This window comes from Hakea prostrata, chromosome 3 (assembly GCF_041222555.1).
Source record: "Hakea prostrata isolate BN-2017 chromosome 3, UWA_Hpros_2, whole genome shotgun sequence".
In the NCBI taxonomy this organism is placed as follows: Eukaryota; Viridiplantae; Streptophyta; class Magnoliopsida; order Proteales; family Proteaceae; genus Hakea; species Hakea prostrata.
Genome location: NC_142602.1, coordinates 19,666,000 through 19,684,255, shown reverse-complemented (window position 1 = coordinate 19,684,255; position 18,256 = coordinate 19,666,000). Strand labels below are relative to the sequence as shown.

General features: G+C 39.6%; 1 protein-coding gene across 1 annotated transcript; it reads right to left on the bottom strand.

The window, feature by feature from the left end:
• Positions 1 to 560: 560 nt before the first annotated feature.
• Positions 561 to 17,908, bottom strand: LOC149021425 (protein STRUBBELIG-RECEPTOR FAMILY 6-like). The gene is made up of 16 exons (XM_089149665.1): positions 17,601 to 17,908; positions 16,130 to 16,265; positions 15,957 to 16,028; positions 15,801 to 15,866; positions 15,606 to 15,677; positions 15,450 to 15,521; positions 13,208 to 13,279; positions 13,056 to 13,121; positions 12,874 to 12,939; positions 12,520 to 12,797; positions 5,833 to 6,110; positions 5,365 to 5,636; positions 3,484 to 3,616; positions 1,327 to 1,463; positions 1,053 to 1,209; positions 561 to 942 (listed from the first exon to the last, which is right to left on the bottom strand). Exons 1-16 carry the CDS (start codon positions 17,797 to 17,799, stop codon positions 799 to 801), a joined length of 2,220 nt encoding a protein of 739 aa, XP_089005791.1. The 5' UTR covers positions 17,800 to 17,908; the 3' UTR covers positions 561 to 798.
• Between the last annotated feature and the right edge of the window lie 348 nt (positions 17,909 to 18,256).

The following is an 18,256-nucleotide window of genomic DNA, read 5'->3' as shown; positions in this document are numbered from 1 at the left end:
GCTAGTAGGTCTACAACAATATTAAACCTTATAAGAACAAGAAGATACTTAGAACTTCCAAAAATCTAGATGCTTTGTCTCTAATATCTTCCACAATGGAGAAAATTTTCCATCGGAATAGGGAGGGTGGTGTCTTCTATAATTTGCACCAGCTACTTGCAGTCGGACTCCATCTCTGCAAAGTCAAATCAAGTCCCAAAGAGCATGTAGCAGACCTGATCCCATTGCTGTCCCTGCCTGGGAGCAGTTCTAGACGTAATAATAGAAGGGTGGAATTTAGGAGCTAGCTTAGACTTTCAGATTCAAGAAATTTGAACAAATCGTAATCATCTTCTTCCTAGCCCTAGGAGACGAACTTGGTCTATCGAGATCGCTAAAAATATGGTATGAGATAGGATTTGAAGTTTCCCTCATGGTTTTTGCAATGAATCACCTAAACTCTTGATGTGCTCGAAATGCATACCCAGGTTGACTTTCTTCCTAACAAGAACAAAGCCCAATTCCCTAACCATTCCAAAGATGGAAGAGAGTACACTCTAAAAATACATATAGTTATCGACTTTTTTCAAAAAAAGCTATTTAATTTTCAAATTTTGTTCATATCATAGGAGCCTTCATCACAAACATTCAAGAGGTAAGTTTTGTTCGGAACTCATCGCAAAAAAAAAATAAAAAAAATACAAAGAATCTATACACATAAGGTACCTGTGTTACTAAAATAGAAACTTAACTTCATCTCCCCATAACGAGTACATCAAATATCAACAGGAACTGACACAACTTAAGCCACTTAAGCATTTACTCGTCCATGGCAGCATCATCTGCTCGCCGGCCTCTTCCTTGCTCATCTACAGTAGTTCTCTTGCTCATGTTTGCTCGCTGCACCAGCCTAACAAGTGCTTCCACCACCTCGGACATAGGTGGTCGGAACTCTGGCTCCCCCTGTCCAAATCAAGATTTATGATATGAGAAAACTCAAGGTGGGTACAACTGGTAGTAGAGGAATAGTAATAAATAGGTGTTCAACACCTTCCTAAATCCTAATATAATACCTGAACACATAGAGCGACCACATCAGCAAAACGTGAGAGAGACTTGACAGGGTATAGGCCTTCTAGAGCTGGATCAACCATCTTAGACAAAGCATCAATGTCATGAAGCTGTGGTGTTGCCCATTGAACCAACGATTGCTCAGACCTTGGCCTGGAGCTGCCAGAACCATATAATATAATATCAAGAAAAAGAAAAGAGAAGAAAGAGAAAGCATAATACAAACTCGGAAGAATATAAGGAGAGACTTATGCTTCTAAGATCAGATGGTTTTACCTGTCAAATGGTTTCCGACCAGTAAGAAGCTCCAACATGATCACTCCAAAGCTGTATATGTCACTTTTTGTGGCATATTGGCCAGATAATGCAACTTCGGGTGCTGTATATCCAGATCGTGTGTTATGATTCAATACCTGGAAAATGAAAATGTGGTGGAAAAGTCAGGGTAGGATGTCACCCCAATTATTGATATGTGGTAGGAAATCAAACGTTGTGATGGCTTCTGCACCAAGATGTCAACCCACTAAACAGGCAGATCATCAGAATCTTTCTACTCTATTTGCTAATAACCAAGACAACTAGTTCCCAAAGAGCCCTACTGCCCCATGAAAGGCAAGGAGCTAGGTTAAGTAGCTAGTACCTTTTTCTTCAGCCATCATTGATTTCTTTGGACCAAGAAACCCATAATAAGTAAAAGAGGCATGATGTCGAGGTATATCCAGAAAGAAAGAGACCGAAATTTGGGGTGAGAGCAAGGTCCGACATTTCGGACCATGTCACTGTGTTTGGCTGGTGACACCACCGACACGGCGACATTCGGCGACTTTTTGCAGCGTGTCGATGAAAATTCAACCCCTGATTTCGGAGGGTGTTTAGGGTAATTTTGGCTTAAATTTTGTTGTGTAACTTAATTTGATGCTAATAAACACACTGGGAACATTATTTTGGCATGAAACATCACTTAATCTAGAGTTTTTGATAGACACATGTCCCGCTATATGCGGGCAAAACTGGAAGTCTGGAAAATTTATATAAACTAATGTAAACATACAAAGAGAACACAAATATACAACTAGTGAATAGATGTACTAAAGTTTACAATCTATTATACAATTATGTTGAGTATGGCTCATGCTTCACATTTTATTGCCGACGGACACGGGGTCCAGCTCACTTTGGCAAAAATCGAACGAAAAATCAGTGAAAAGCTGAATGAATTTTTATTAAATATGGTGAATTTGGTGATATATTGCCGAGAAATCGACTTTTCACGATATATCGCCGATTTATATCATCTACTTTTTGTATAAGTCGTGTCGCCTATCGCCGACACACTGTACCATAGGTGAGAGTCAACTGAACTTTCAGATATTCTTACAGGAAAAACCAAGTTACTATTGACAACCAACTGAAAAGCTCTCTGGCTTTAAGGTAAGAGGACTTTCCTATGTCACAAATCCAGCAGCTGGACATTACCCAACCAATGTGGGACTAAAGCCCATCCCATTACAAGCCACGGAGCACTCACTGCATCAATACCACCCCCCTGACCCACACACACACACACCAAAAAAAAATAATGCTGGTGTCCAACGTCATAAGCACAAAAGTCAAACACTGCCCAACCAATGCAGGACTAAAACCCTTTATTCTTGGTTCTTACATGGAAGTATGGAACCAACTTACTGAACCAATGCTCCCAACAGCTTAAAATGGTGGTGAATAAAAAGTTCCCTTTACCATGGCCAAAGGATAAAAAGTTTCACCTTGCTACTCTTAAGGGTAATTTGGGCATTTAGGATTTCCCTAACCCATGAAGCCATCAGTAAATAGTGGCTGACTAACCGAGAGGGGCTACTTGTAAGAGATCTTAAATGCAAGAGTTTTCAAGACTTCAAGTAATAGTTTCAAAATTGGTCATGAAAAGCAACCAGGGCATAAGAAGAAAGGGAAAATTCCCCTGTGACATTGGCGAAGGATAAAGGGGTTACTTCACTCCATTTAAAAGGTAATTTGGGTATTTCGGAATGTTCTAACTCATTACAGCGTTGCTAAACAGGACAGGGTCTACTTGTTAGAAATCTTAAAATGCAAGGAATGTTCAAGTAATAGTATCATAACTCGTAATGACAAGCAATCAGGGCATAGTGCAGGGTGTATTCAAGTAATTTTCCCTTTGATTAATGGGATTGTGTCCGACCAAACCATCCCCCCCCCCCCGGTGGTTCACAGCATTCATTAAGGCAGAGGTCAGAGCTCTGTACTTTAAGCTAACACTGTAAATCCTTCCTCTGCCCACTCCTCTGGCTTCCTGAGGGAACTACTGATGGAAAAGACTAATGATAAATTCCGACCTAATCATGTAAATTCAGTGAATTTCAGAATTCCTAATGATAAATCAGAATGCAGCTTTGTGAATCTCAGGATTCTAACCTGATCAGCATTCGCTATGAAGTTCGTCAAGCCACAGTCTGAAAGGTGAGGATTCAGCTCCATATCCAGTAAAATGTTGGCAGACTTTAAATTATTATGGACAACAGGTGGTGAGCAAACTTCATGAAGATACCTGAATATATACTTTGTAAGTAAAGGAATGCATACATAAGAATTATTGAGAAAGGTAGCTAATTCTCTGAAGGGAACATAAAAATGTTTAGATTAACAGAGCAATGGATCCATTCATTAGGTGGATGATCACAGAACTACAAGATTTGACACTTTAAGAAGACTTAGCTAGTGAGAGTCCAGTTGATATTGAAAATAATAAAGAAAATAAAAAGAAAGATCACAGGCAGCAGTACAGTTCGTATGTTATGACCTTTTAAGTGTGGGGACTGCCTAGAGTTTTTATGACCATTCGTCACCTTTCTCTGTGGGATGGGAAGATGGTCTGGTCACTGGTGGAGGGAAAGCTTGCAATTTTACTGAGGATGATCTCTTTTGTGATTATGAATAGAAAAAAACAAGTAATTCTGTAACAAAAAACCAGCATGCAGAGCAGCAGGGGGAAGTTATAAAACTTGTTCAAACTGCTGCTTTGTTGTTGTTCCAGATTAGGGGGGCAAATAACTACAGGATACAGGGTGTTTGGGCTGAATTTCTAAATAATACTAGAGGATCTGGATTGTTTGGGCTCTGATTTGATAATATGGGTGGGAATAAGGGGCACTTGGTACCACTTACTTGGAGAAAGAGGTTCCATTTGCTCTAACAAATAAATGGTTACCAGGACTTACTATAGAAGCAATTGATGATTTCAGCACTTCAATCCAGAAAATATTATGTTTCCACAAAAAGGTAGTGGTAGCCTAATGAGTTGGAGGTTGAGGCACTTGTTATATTTGGAGGTCAACACCTGCATCACGTTTTCCATCATTCAACAAAGCCCAAATATTCTTCATTGTTATGTATGCAGAAGAAATAAATAATTTTCAAGGGAAATATTTCCTGTCAAAACAGACAGAGCCTTCTAGAGGTCTTCTTCTTCTTGGGTATTTTTGACTTGGATCATCTTTGGTACAAGGTCCATTCTACAGGGGTGATCCACAAAACCTGGCTCCTTCTCCTCTTTTCTGGAATGGTTCTTCTCAAGGGTCAATTACATTTATTTTTCACTCTAAAATCACTTCCCCCCTTATTTTGTGGGGTGAGATAAAGAAGTGCTTCCTGGATGAACAATTCCAGCAAACCAGGAGTCATATCAAATTTGGCCAAAGTACCATGATCCTAGAGAACCTGACAGAAAAAGATCACACAAGAGCTACTAGCCTACTGCATGCCCGCCAAGTAGGTCCCTTGCAGGTTTCATGTTTTGGAGAACACAAAAATATCAATGTATTAAGGTAATGTGATGTAGACTTCTCAATTGCTTCAGCACCTGTTTCATAGATTGGTTAACCTATAGCATCTACCCCATGAATTTTGAACCCTCCCAATCAAAAGAGGGAAAGAACAAAAATATAAGGGCACAGAAACCCACTTAATGATCTGGAAGCTCTACTAAGTTTTATTCCCCATAGTACCCTCAAGTATTGGTTCCAAGAGAACAAAGTGCAGTGAAATAAATATTAGACAGATAATACTTAAACAATATTATTATAGAGTGCAAGGAGCCCCTGGTGGGTTCAGGACCTTCAGGTTCCAGTGCGAATACCCATATTTTGATTTTAAAGCAACAGTTCTTATATTAGATAAAGGAAACAATAAAAATATCAATATTGATTTGACATTCAGATTGTTTTCTTCCATAGATGTAGTATCATAATTAAAAAAGAAAAAAAAATCTTCTTTGTGCATATACCCTAAATCACTTACTCTAATGCACGTGCCGTCCCCAAAGCAATCTTGACACGGGTGTTCCATGTTAATGGTTTACTGTATTCATCCGAGAGGTGCAGAAAATCATGGAGTGAACCATTCTTATGGAACTCGTAAACTAGAAGGTGCTGCCCATGCTCAGAACAGTACCCAACCAGCTCAGTCACATTCGTGTGATGCAACCGTGCCATGTTGGAAACAACTTCTATGAAATCTTCAGATGCCTGGGAAGACAGAACAGATGAATCTATTTTCTTCACAGCAAGAACCTGCAGAGTCAAGACCACAGATCAGAGGCATTCAACCAAAGAAATCAATGAAAAAGGCCCTAGTCACGGCCTAACCAAAATTTATATCGGAAATACTAAAGAGCATATGTATGATGAAAATCAATACGCAATAAGTCCCAGCAGTTAGATCTACCAGGAATAAACGATCTACAACTCATCAAGAGTAATCTTATACCTTTCCATCATCAAATTGAGCTTGATAAACACGTCCAATAGACCCCTCACCAATAAGGTTTTCCACATTAAAGCTATCAGTAGCCATCTGCAGGTCCGCTATCGAATACATTTTAGCATTTATTGGAGTAGTAGTCGCCTTGTTGACAACAATCGGCTTGATTGTAAGGTCATCTTCATCGAATGATTTAATGGGGGGAGGTCTAAGGTTCAATGCAGAAGTTTCAACTGCCTTTGAGTCAGTTATGGACGATGGTGGAATAGACTTTTCTGTCACTTCTGCAGAGACAATGCTAACAATGAAAATTATGCATTTGAAAATAAATAGACATCTTGAAATATAAAAGTAGATTTCACTTAATTTGAGGGCAGTTATGATTTTCATTTCTCACCTTATTTATTTAGTTATTATTATTACTAATTTATTGTCGTTGTTGGGCAGTTACCAAGTGCTGACAACTCAAGGGTCACTAGCATGTGAAATACAAAAAGCATAAATCGAATCTTTTAGAATAAAATTTTTTGGAAGGACCTCATGAAGAAACAATTGTTGTAACTTAGAGACAGTAATGGAGTAAGTTAAACTGAAGATACGGTTTCATCAAGTTCCTCACTGGATATCCTAGGACCCATTACATGAAAACAGACACTAGGCCAAAGTTAGGTAAAGTTAGGCAATTCCCATTTTGTTAGGCCACGGAATCCTAGACTTGAGAAATTCAACTTCAGTTATTCTCGAGAATGTTAATGTTGGGTTTGGGTGTCTTGTATTCTGTGGTCCATGTAATCATGGTTTTGGTTGTAGTTGTAATTGAAACAGGGTTTGGGTCAATTACTAATACTGGGGTAAAATTCTAATTACATTGGGATTAGGGTTTTAGGTTTCCCTATAAATAGTCTCTGTGGGATAACCTATAGGTATCAATCTCTGTAGGAGATTGGGGAATCAATCCCTGTAGGGGATTGGGGAACCCATCCTGAGGATAAGGATTGGGGGCAAGCAAAAGGTAGCACTTTGTGGGTGTGAGAGTGGTGTGTGGTTTCCTGGAAATAGTGAAACTTCTTTTCTCCCGGTGGACGTAGGCCAGGATTTTGCCGAACCACGTTAAATTTTCCTTGTGTGCTTTGCTTGTGTTCTTTTCTGTTCGTGGTTGTGCATCCATTATCCCTAACACCATTCTACTTGAACCCTTCTCCCTTCATTGTTTGGTGGACGTAGGCAAGGTTTGGGTCAATTACTAATACTAGGGTAAAATTGTAATTATATTGGGATTAGGGTTTTAGGTTTCTCTATAATTAGTCTATGTGGGATAACCTATAGGTATCAATCTCTGTAAGAGATTGGGGAATCAATCTTGTAGGGGATTGAGGAACCCATCCTGAGGATAAGGATTGGGGGCAAGCAAAGGGTAGCACTTTGTGGGTGTGAGAGTGGTGTGTGGTTTCCTGAAAATAGTGGAACTCATTTTCTCTCTGGTGGACGTAAGCAAGGTTTTGCCGAACCACGTTAATTTCCCTTATGTGTTTTGCTTGTATTCTTCTCTGTTCGCGGTTGTGCATCCATTATCCCTAACAAGTGGTATCAGAGCGATGTTCGGTGGATTGTCGCCGGAGGTGTTCAAAGATCCAGAAAGGAGAGGATAGGTGCCAGGAGAACGGAGAAAGCTTCGACGAATTGATCGAAGGTACGATTCTAGACCTAGAATCGTGAAGTTTTTTTTATCTTTTTTATTTCTTAAGATTTGAGCGGATTGGCTAAAAGAGAGGATTGAAAAAAAAAAAGAAAGCGATCTTGTTTAAGATCTTGGTCAATATATATATATATATATATATATATATATATATATATATATATATTAGTACAGTGAGGAAGGTTGTAATTTTTTTTCTTGATGCAATGATTACTTTGCGATGAAAAAAAAAAGTTTGAAAAGTTGAGAAGTGGAATGTGGAGGAAGACCGTCAAGGGAGAAAAAGAAGAAAAAAAAAGATTAAGTGGGAAAAAGACGGAAAAAGGGATTTTTTTTTTTGTATTACCGAATCGATACCGTACAGGTTGTTTCCACAGCATTTTGTGTGAATGTTTTTTGTACGGAGTTAAGTATTCATAAGGTTTTTGGGCGTTCCGAACTCAGTGGAAGTGACGGATCGAGAAAATTTCGCTCCGTCTGTATTGATTTTGTGAGTTCGTACGAAGATCAACGGTGAGGTTCTTAAGTTGATTGATGAGTACAAAAGCCACAAATCAGGTAAATTGTACTAGCTTGCAGGGAGTATTGAAACAGGTGGAGCTCCAGTTGACACTTTGGCAAGGGGTATAGCTAGACAGAATTTGCAGGTTGTTTAGGCGCAAAACAAGGGCAAATCTGGAAAGAAGCGAATGACTTTTGCTTTGGATTTGGTGAGTGGCAGTGATCTCTCAAAGCCGGTTGTGACAAAAGGAGAGATGGAGCCATATCACGTCGTATGGCGGTAACAAAAGCATTCCTGGAGGGGAGGTGGGTCATGCGTGTATAGCAGCAATGAGCTGTACGGGACACCCTAGGTGGGGGTGTGTGCTATGCTGGATTTAGTAATGGCGGTAACAAAAGCATTCCTGGAAGGGATGTGGTTCATGCGTGTATGGCGGCAATGAGCCGTACAGGACACCCTAGGTGGGGGGGGGGTGCGCCATGCTTATTTAGTGATGGCGGTAACAAAAGCATCCCTGGAGGGGATGTGGGCCATGCGGTGAGGTGTGATGGATACACAGAGACTGGTGATTGCAAAGAGACATCATCAACGGTTTTCTTCAAGGTGGTTTGCAGAATTCAAGCCAAGGTGGGGATTGTTGGGTTTGGGTGTCTTGTATTCTGTGGTCCATGTAATTATGGTTTTAGTTGTATTTGTAATTGAAACAGGGTTTGGGTCAATTACTAATACTGGGGTAAAATTGTAATTACATTGGGAATTTGGGATTAGGGTTTTAGGTTTCCCTATAAATAGTCTCTGTGGAATAACCTATAGGTATCAATCTCTGTAGGAGATTGGGGAATCAATCCCTGTAGGGGATTGGGGAACCCATCCTAAGGATAAGGATTGGGGGGAAGCAAAGGGTAGCACTTTGAGGGTGTGAGAGTGGTGTGTGGTTTCCTAGAAATAGTTGAACTCCTTTTCTCTCTGGTGGACATAGGCAGGGTTTTGCCGAACCACGTTAAATTTCCCTTGTGTGCTTTGCTTGTGTTCTTCTCTGTTCGTAGTTGTGCATCCATTATCCCTAACAGTTAAAACTCCACTCTCACTTCATGTAAATATGAGTTTTTTTTGGGACCAGCTTAAAATATTCAAGCTGCTTTCTGCAGCTTCTCAGTTTAGTTCTTAAATTTAATTGTTGATCTTGGCAAAGTCAAGGCCATTATTTGTATTCTGGACAAAATTGCTTCCCATCAATGGTTGCAATTTTTTTTTTTTTGGTGGATGAATAAAGGATTCATTCACCAAAAGGAGAAAAGGGGGAGGGGAGAGGAGAACAGAAATATGGAAATGGGCAGAGCCCTACCAAAGCCATCGAGGCCATAAGCAACAAGCAAAACAAAGAAAAGGAAACTAGACATTAAAGACCAAGACCTAAGAGCCAAGACAAACTCAAGGGTCAAAGCTAGTCTTCCTATTTTTCTTCTTCCTCCTAGAAGACTTGAGCTCAAAAAAGAAGTCTTCATCAAAGTGTTGGCACCCTTTAGTAGATTGGCTGCTTCTCCTACGATCTAGAAGCAAGGGAGATGGGGTCTCAATGTTAAATAAGCCAGCCCGCAGTCAATGCCATCAGGAATTGACAGAGGGGAGGAATCGGGGGAAGGATAGGAAGAGGGCCAAGGCCGGAAGAGGGGAGGTTAGACTTGGGCGGAGCATAAGGGAAGGGCTAGAAGTGGGCCGAGAATGGGGAAGGGGAGGGGGTGGGTTGAGAGGGGGGAGGAATAGGCTGGGGGAAAATGACAGGGCGTGGAATGAGGAGATGGGTTGGGCCAGAAGGGCCCTAGCTGCAGGGGGGAGGAGTGCCAAGCTGGGAAGGATAAAAGGGATTGGGGCCAGAGCATGTCCTAGGAGAGGTTTTTTTTTTTTTTTTTTGGGGGGGGGGGGGGGGGGGGGGGGGGGAAGGGGAATGGGCCAGAGGGTTGAGGGGTAGGCCAAGCGAAGTGGGAGGTAAGACAAAGGAGTTGGATTGGGGCAAGAGGAAAGAGGGGAAAGAAGTGAGGAAGGGGGTGGACCCAGTGGGCCAAACAGGAATGGGAGGAGGGGAGGGGGAAGAGAAAGGGAAAATTGGGGGAACAGAATGGGATGATCCCACAGGAGACCGTGCACAGTATTGTTCCAATGAGGGACTCAATGCAGGGAGGGGGCTACGGCAGAGGCTAGGTGGACAGGTGGAGCTTTCAAGCTGGTGAAGGCATCAAGTGCAAAGTTCAAAGTGCCAGCAACAAATTCCCAAAAGGAGAAAGAAGTAAGAGGCATAGAATCACTAGGAGAGAGAGTCAAATGATCTACAGGTGACGATGATGAGGGGTCAGAGCTTACTAGCAGCAATGCCAACAAGGTGGTTAGAGACAGGGTGCAGTTCTCCCAGGTGAGTTGAAGCTTCCTCTGACATTTCCTGAGGAACAACGGTCTTTTCCCCACCATCTAAGGCCCTCCTTGAATGGCCTCGGAAGTCATCATCATCTGAAAACTTAAAAACCAAAAACCCTTGATCGACCAAAAGAATTCCCATAGTTCTAGAGATCTTCCATTGATTGTCCAAGGAGGATTGTACGATGTGGAAGGGAGGACGAGAAGAGGAGGAGAAAATAGAGAACTAGAAGGTGGGGGCAGATAGGGAGGGCAGAAAGAGGAGGCCCCGGGGAGGGGGAGGGGAAGAGATCTCTAGAGACAGAGGAGGAGGAAGGCGAGGGGGCAGGTCTCATGGATCTCCAATAGGCCATGGTTGAAAATTTATCAGACTTTCTATCCTTAATAATCTTATGTTGTTAAGAAGCCATGGCACGAGCATTCCCATGTATTCTTAAGTTTCAAAATCATTCTGCTTGTTCAAAAGGAAGTTCCAAACAGCCGTAAATGGGCACCAGCGGTACAGAAGAGGCAGGAAGTGTTTAATTCCATGGTGAAAACAACTGGAAGCATTACACAGATGATATTTTGGAGGAACTCAACTCAAACTGTTGAGAGTTTCAATGAGTTGCTTCAGTTGCAAGTGTGGAGTCAGACGTAAATCAAGGGGTCTGGGTTAAAACATAAAGGACAGTTGTCTCCAAGAAGGGGTATATATAAATATGGAGCATGGCATCAGTATCTTTAATTGTAGAAAGCTTGGGGTGAGTCTGGATAATTAACACTAAAGTCAGTAAATGGGAATTGCAACTTCATATCTTCCATGTAACTTTATTTTTAATCATTAACCAACCCATCAATTGGCATGCGGCAAAATCCCACAAATACCAGTGACAAACCTTGCAGTCACTACGTGACTTAAATTACTTCAGAAATCGGAAAACTTTGGTTGGGGTCTCTGCTAAATTTCTTTTAGTTCTTTATTATATAACTCAGTTCTTTGAAAACAAGACAAACAGAAAATCATGGCTACCCAAACTATATCAACAGTCCTTTTCACAGTCCCACATCAAAATTAAATTTGATATCGAAATACATTCAAGTGTCTCAACGCCCACTCCCAACCAAAACAGTATAGTTAAATGACTAATTCTTCAAGAAAAGCAATGAACTTATGTGCATTTCCAGGCTTAAGATGGTTCTATATACATAATCTTACCCAATCTCCCTCTCAAGATTAACATTTTGTTTGAATCTACTAAAATACTTCTCAAAGTACTTTTTCAGATCGTCCATGCAACATAACCTGTCTAGCTGACATTGTCCTGACTTGATGGGCTCTGCCTCTTTCCTCTTACATTTTTATCTTTCATGTTTCATTTTCCCTTTTTTTTTTTTTTTTTTGTTTCTGATCTCTTTTGTTGTTTAGAGCCCCAGTTTTTACTTCGTTATGTTTGCATCCATGCAGGTGGCCCCATTAAGTTGGGATAAGAAGGCTGTGTTTCTTGTTATTGAAAGCATTTTGGTCAACCATAGGCTCAACCAATCAGCTCAGTGATTTATCAGAAAATATAAATACTTCTTAGTTCTTTCAAACTGACTTTATTATAGACGAATCGGTAAATCAATATTTGCCTGGCATTTTACAAAACCAGTTTTTGTTTCAGAACGAGAACCCTTGAATTTTGATATTTGATTTTAACTCCATAAATACCTACTCTGGATTCTAGATGGGGGGAAACCACTTCTAACTACCCTAGTTAGTTCAGTCAGTGCTGTCAAGGTGAAGCTTAGGGAGTTATAGAGGATGAACTAGCAAGGTGAACCCCTATAGGCATCTTCACAATAAAATGCATCTAGATGGTTATCTATGCAACTATCCAGTAAACTAACTTAGGTACTTGTTTTTGTTTGTCTATTTGTTCTCCCCACATAAATGGAGAGATACTCCCTAACTAAACTTAGTGTAGATACTCTCTAACTACTCCTTATTGCAAAACACACAAAACACATCAGCATCAAAACTAGTATTCACTGTTGTGTGTAACAGATATGTTCAAAGACTCAAAGATAAAGACTATGTAGGTGAAGGCATGAAGCTGAAAACCTTTAACATTATCCGAAACAAGAGGGGTGAAAGGCCGATCGTTGTCAAGCTTTTCAACATCTGACACAGTCCTTCGGGATCTCTTTTTCACTAAGAAGAATGCTACTACTGCGCCAACGACCAAAACTGATATTACTATTCCTGCTATACCTCCACCTCCAATACCTGAATTGCCACCATTAGACGGTGGGCTGTTTGTGTTGGAGTGTCGACTTGGTGGAGATGTGTATGGTGGAGGTGGTGGTGCAGGCCCATTGGACCATGGGTTACCCCCATAGCTGGAGCAAAAATCATAAATATCAGAACCAAGGAATAAATCTCTCCACAAAAGGAAATCAGGGTTTTGTTTCTTACTAAAAATTTGGTACATGTTTCAATGAGTTAGGTATCCAGCCACTGAATCCGTTGTTTTGAACATTTCTGGAAACAGAAAACAGTGACAATGACTTAATGACTTTAAATGAAGAAGTCTATTAGCATTGAGCAAAGAAAGGAAAACATGCAAGTTTTTCAATTAATCTGCATAGATCACTCACAAATACTGAAGGGGAAGATTTGCAAGGACATTAATAGGGCCTGTAAATTGGTTGTTTTGTAGATTCCTGCATGATTATAGATAAGAAATTAAGAGAGGAAATCCCAGTTGATAAGTATTACTATCTAATAAGATAACCACTGTTTTACTTACATGGTAGTTACACTTGAAAGGGAACTGAAACTCTGAGGAAGGTTACCTGTAAGTGTATTGTAAGAGAAGTCCCTAGGGCACAGAAGGAAGATCATCATTTTCATTATTATTCAGAAGGTCTGAGATCCACAGGACAGAGGACAAATACCTTTTGCAATAAACAGAAAACACGAGTTCAATGTTCATGTACATATTTGTTTAATTACTTCTGCTATTGCTTTCATTATTTGGTTCTGATATCAATTTCTTTTCCTTAGGCTAATGTAGTTTTGGTATCATCTACAGCTCAGAGTTGGAATGTACAGGATTAAGAAAAGCTTCATCCAGAATACTGCAAAAATATACTTCCAGGAAGTGTAAACTGTAACTGCATAAAATGATTGGGATATTTTAACTCTATAAGATTACTGCAAAAGTTACTTCCGGGAAGTGTAAACTATAACTGCATAAAATAATTAGGATGTTTTAACTCTAAAAGATTACTGTGGTAGTTGGTTAGAAGTGAAGTACTAAAAAGAAACAAATAGATACCCAAAGCAAAGCCTAAGAAGCAAAATTTACATGGATTGCGCAGATAAAGAGAGTGGATAGAGTTTCTACTCCCTCGTAGCTGGAAGGAAGCAGACAGATCAGGGAGGAAGTCAAGCTAATCAGGGGTTATATACTTTATGTTTAGGGTAAAACAATTTTTCTTCATGGTAAGAATCTTATTTGAATATGACTTTTATCTTTTTGTATCACAGGCTAACTGATTATACAGCCTCACTGTTTTATAAAGAAGCTTCTCAGAGCCTAAGACATCCAATTCCATTCTGGATGATTATGCAACTCTGATCCATGATAACTTCACATGGAAGCCGGGTTCCTGGTTTGATACAGTATAACCAAACTCAATGGGTCAACCAGACTTGGAAAAAAATTTGTATGTTCTGTGTCTTGTTGTTTCGGCATCTAAAACAAGTGAGTTTGAGGAGTTTCAAGCTAAGGTTTCTGAGGAGATCTCCTGCTCCCCTTTTGGGTGATATTTAGTGTACTTCTATTCCATAATATAATAAATCATCTTCAGCTTCACCCTGTCAACTACTGCGCCTGATGCATTTTGTGGAGACTGGATAACCAGCTAAGTCTGATTCTAGGGGTCATGTTAACCGGAGAATTGGGTGTTCCTATTGTAATGCAAGACTATTTGTGATGCAGATAAACTAGCTTGCACCAATCCAAACCCAATTGGTTTTCAGATCAAGATGAACTGGGTCCAGTAGAATATTAGGAACTTATTTATTTTTGTGATAATATATTATTCTTTCAATACTAGAAAGTGGGTTACATGCAAGAGCTAAGAGTTAGAGTTAGCGTTGGTTAGAAAATATAGGAGATAATTTCCATGCTAAAGTTTGTTTCTTAGTTTATTAGGTGTCGCTTATCAGTTAGATTTTCTTCTTTTAAACAGCCTGTATTAGGATGCAATTTTACATTGGAAAATACAGATATAGTTTATGGTTTGAGAGCCTGTGTGGTTGTGCACGTGCACTCTTATCTTCCTTCCCCCCATCGCTGACCTTTCTTCTTATTCAATTTCCCTCCCTCTTTCTCCTTCTAAATCACTGGGAAGCCCCCTCTAGCAGTTGACCCCTCTAAGTTGTGCACTAACTTGACAGGGCATTCACTGCAAATATGACCTTAACTCATTATTGCCAAGATAATTGCCTACTTCTTCACATCCATCATGCAATTCATGCAGTTATTGATAGATATAAGAATCATGTTACAACAGTTTGGCAAGAAGAGGGACACCTTTCACTTCTCATACAGGAGGGATCAGCTTATGTGATTAGCAGATATCGATAAAAAGGGTCTAGATTTTGGAAGAAACGCAGCTATCCATCTTGTTGTGTACTCGTGTTATTGGTGCTTGTTTAAAACATTCCATAAAAGGTCAAACTTTGATACTTCTGAACATTAAAATAAGGGAAATGATCTCCACACTGCCAGTATCTTCATGTGCACCTTGACAATCTCTCTCCTCTCTGACATGAAGGCCCACTGTATGCAAGTGGTGGGGCACACCCTCCTATACTCCCATTGAATTGGCATGGGAGATCCACCCCACCCCAGCAATGTGTTGATCCCCTGCCTTAAATAACTTAACCAAAGGATTAAAAAAATGATGCAACATTTCTTCATGATATTATCTAATGTGGAGCAATCATGATAGCTTTTAGAAGTTAGAGAGGTATCTCACAATGTGGTAATGGCAGAAAGCTGTCCGAACATATCATCCAATTGGCCATTGATTTGATTATGACTGATGTTTCTACATTCATCAACAATGCAGTTGTTTAGTCCCAAGTCATCTAAAGCATTTTGCACAGAATATCTGATAAATAATGGTACTCACAGATATTTAAGAGAAGTCATCGAAGAAATTGAATAAGGAAGTCCACCACTGAAGGAGTTCCGAGCAAAATTTCTGTATTCAGACTTCAGAATCAGGTGTTGCTCTTCTTCTGTTCTTTATTTCTTTTTTCTTTTTCTTTTTTGGTTGGGGGGGGGGGGTGGGGCACCAAAAGAATGTAAAGCGATGAAAACTTACAGCTGCTGCACATTTGGAGGGAGTTGATAGGGTAACTGGTTTCCAAGATTATTGTTACTTACATCCCTGGGTATATTTTGCAAGTAAAGCTAATCAATCAATCAAAGCTATGATAAAAATGTGGCACGATTAAAAAATAAATAAAACCACACTTACAGGATTGTTAAAGAACTTAGGCTTGATAGCTGGTACCCTAATGTCCCACTAAGTCCAAGTCCCGATAATTTGCTGATGGAACATGGCGTAACATATAGTTAGGATAAAATAGAAACAGCGGATATAAAAGCATTTGAAATGAAAGGAAAAACAGGGAGAGTAAAGAAAATCACATTTCTGTAACTGCAGAGCCAGAACAGGTTACACCTTTCCAGGACTGACCACATGGATCACCACCATTGTTTGAGCTCCAACCCGTTAGCTGAGATGGAGAATTTAGGCTGCTGTACATGACCCTAAGTGCAGAAGCTGTGGCTCAAAGAAGCCAAATTGATACAATAAATAACAAGTTGGGAGATTCCAAAAGCATATTTGTTTCAGATATTAAAGTTTCTTATCACTTCTGATGCAGGTTATGGCATCTTGAATAGGATATTGACCTCCTAAAATGTTAAAGGAACAACATGACAGTAGATCCAAAAATGTGAATTATGCAGATTTCTTTTCAACACATGGCACTAGCAAACCCAGCAAAATGGCTACATAAAGGGAAACCAAAATTCTCATGCAGACAAAATACTATATCCAAGCTGCTAGAGTAGTTGTTACTAGTGCCACCAGAATGTACAAATGCAAAAAATTAACTCCAAAATTAACTTCCACTGGGAAACCAAAAGCCCAAAGAAAATCAATTCAAGACATCCATAAATTCTAAAGGATATATAGGAGGAATACATGTTGCAAGAACAATAACGTCTGAACCACAAGGTCATAGCAAGGACAAAGATTCGAAGTAGAGATTTAAAAAGATACACATGATGATATAGAGGAGAGTTATTGATTTCTTAGGAGTGTAACTCAGATTGGCAACTTATTTTGTATCAGTATATAAAAAAATAAATAAATAAATAAACAAAACTCAATTTCATACATCTAAATCAGGCTCATCAAAGCCAGATAAAACAGATTTATATATGGCATCCATAGCTTCAGTGAGATATACCTCTAGCTAAAAGAATCACCCTTTTTGAGAAGTTGCAGTTCAAGATAGAAAAGAAAGAAGAAGCCGTCATTAGAAGGAAACCAGCCTAGGACACACTTGAAGGAAGAACACAAATCTATAGTGTTCGATTTGTGTTTGAAATAAGACAACCATCTATCTGGATCTTTTTCCATAAGACAACCATCTATCTGGATCTTTTTCCATTTTCCCTTTCATCCATACTAAAAAAAAAACTTCAAGTAAACATTCAGAAATGGAAATAAGCCTGCAACCATCTCCAAATTCCAACCAAAACAAATTGGATAGACAAAACAGAGCTACTATGAAACCCATCCGTTATAAACGATCCAGTCTCAAATTCTGGGTATTCAATCTAATCGAAATTCAGAAACAGACTTAAAATGTTTGTTTCTGAATTAAAACCCACTACTGAAGAAAAGTTGGAGATCATAATTAAGACCCACCTACTTCGTTTTCTTATGTTCTCAAGATCAATCTACAAGAAGCAAACTTTCATTACTTACATCAGCATTGTCAAGAGGGAGGAAACAACCAGATGAAAAAAATAGAAAACCCAAACGAAAAAAAAAAAAAAAACTCCAAAAACGAGGTTGCAGACCACTTGGATTCGAAATTCTTACAGTCATTCGTATTTGTGTTGCCATTGACAGAATCTGAACTCCAGACCAAAATGCTGAGGACGAGCACCCAGACCCGCCACATCTTGACGAAACCTTCCCTGCAAGAGAAGAGATGGTTCTCCTCCACTCTCAAACCTTGTTTACTTCTTCTCCTTCTTGCTTGTATTTTTTTTTTTTCCTTTTTTTTTTCTTCGATCATTTGTTGTGCTATATTTTATACTTTGCAGGCTAGCATTGAAACAGATGAGCTAGAGCTGTCACCACTACGAGAAGCGAGAAAGAATTGCAAAATGGAAGAGCTCATCATTAACTAATAAAATAAAAATTTTTCCCTATTTTTCTATTTCTACTGTGGTAAGGCACTAAGATACCCCTTCTTCACCTTGAGTCTCCTTTGACTTAATGACTATCAGACTCAAGGGAAATTACTTCACTACCCTCATGTATGAGCCATGGCGTTGGTGAAAGAGCAAAAGGAGGAATCTGCCTAACGGCAGGTTCTTAAACATTATTCACCAATCCACATACAACACTAAGCACACAATAAGAGTGCATCCGGTAATGGACGAGAGCAAGGTTTAAAGTATCGGTATCGAGGTGATTTTAAGAGACGTATCGTCCTATATCGAGTATTGTGTCGCTCTGGCTAATGTATT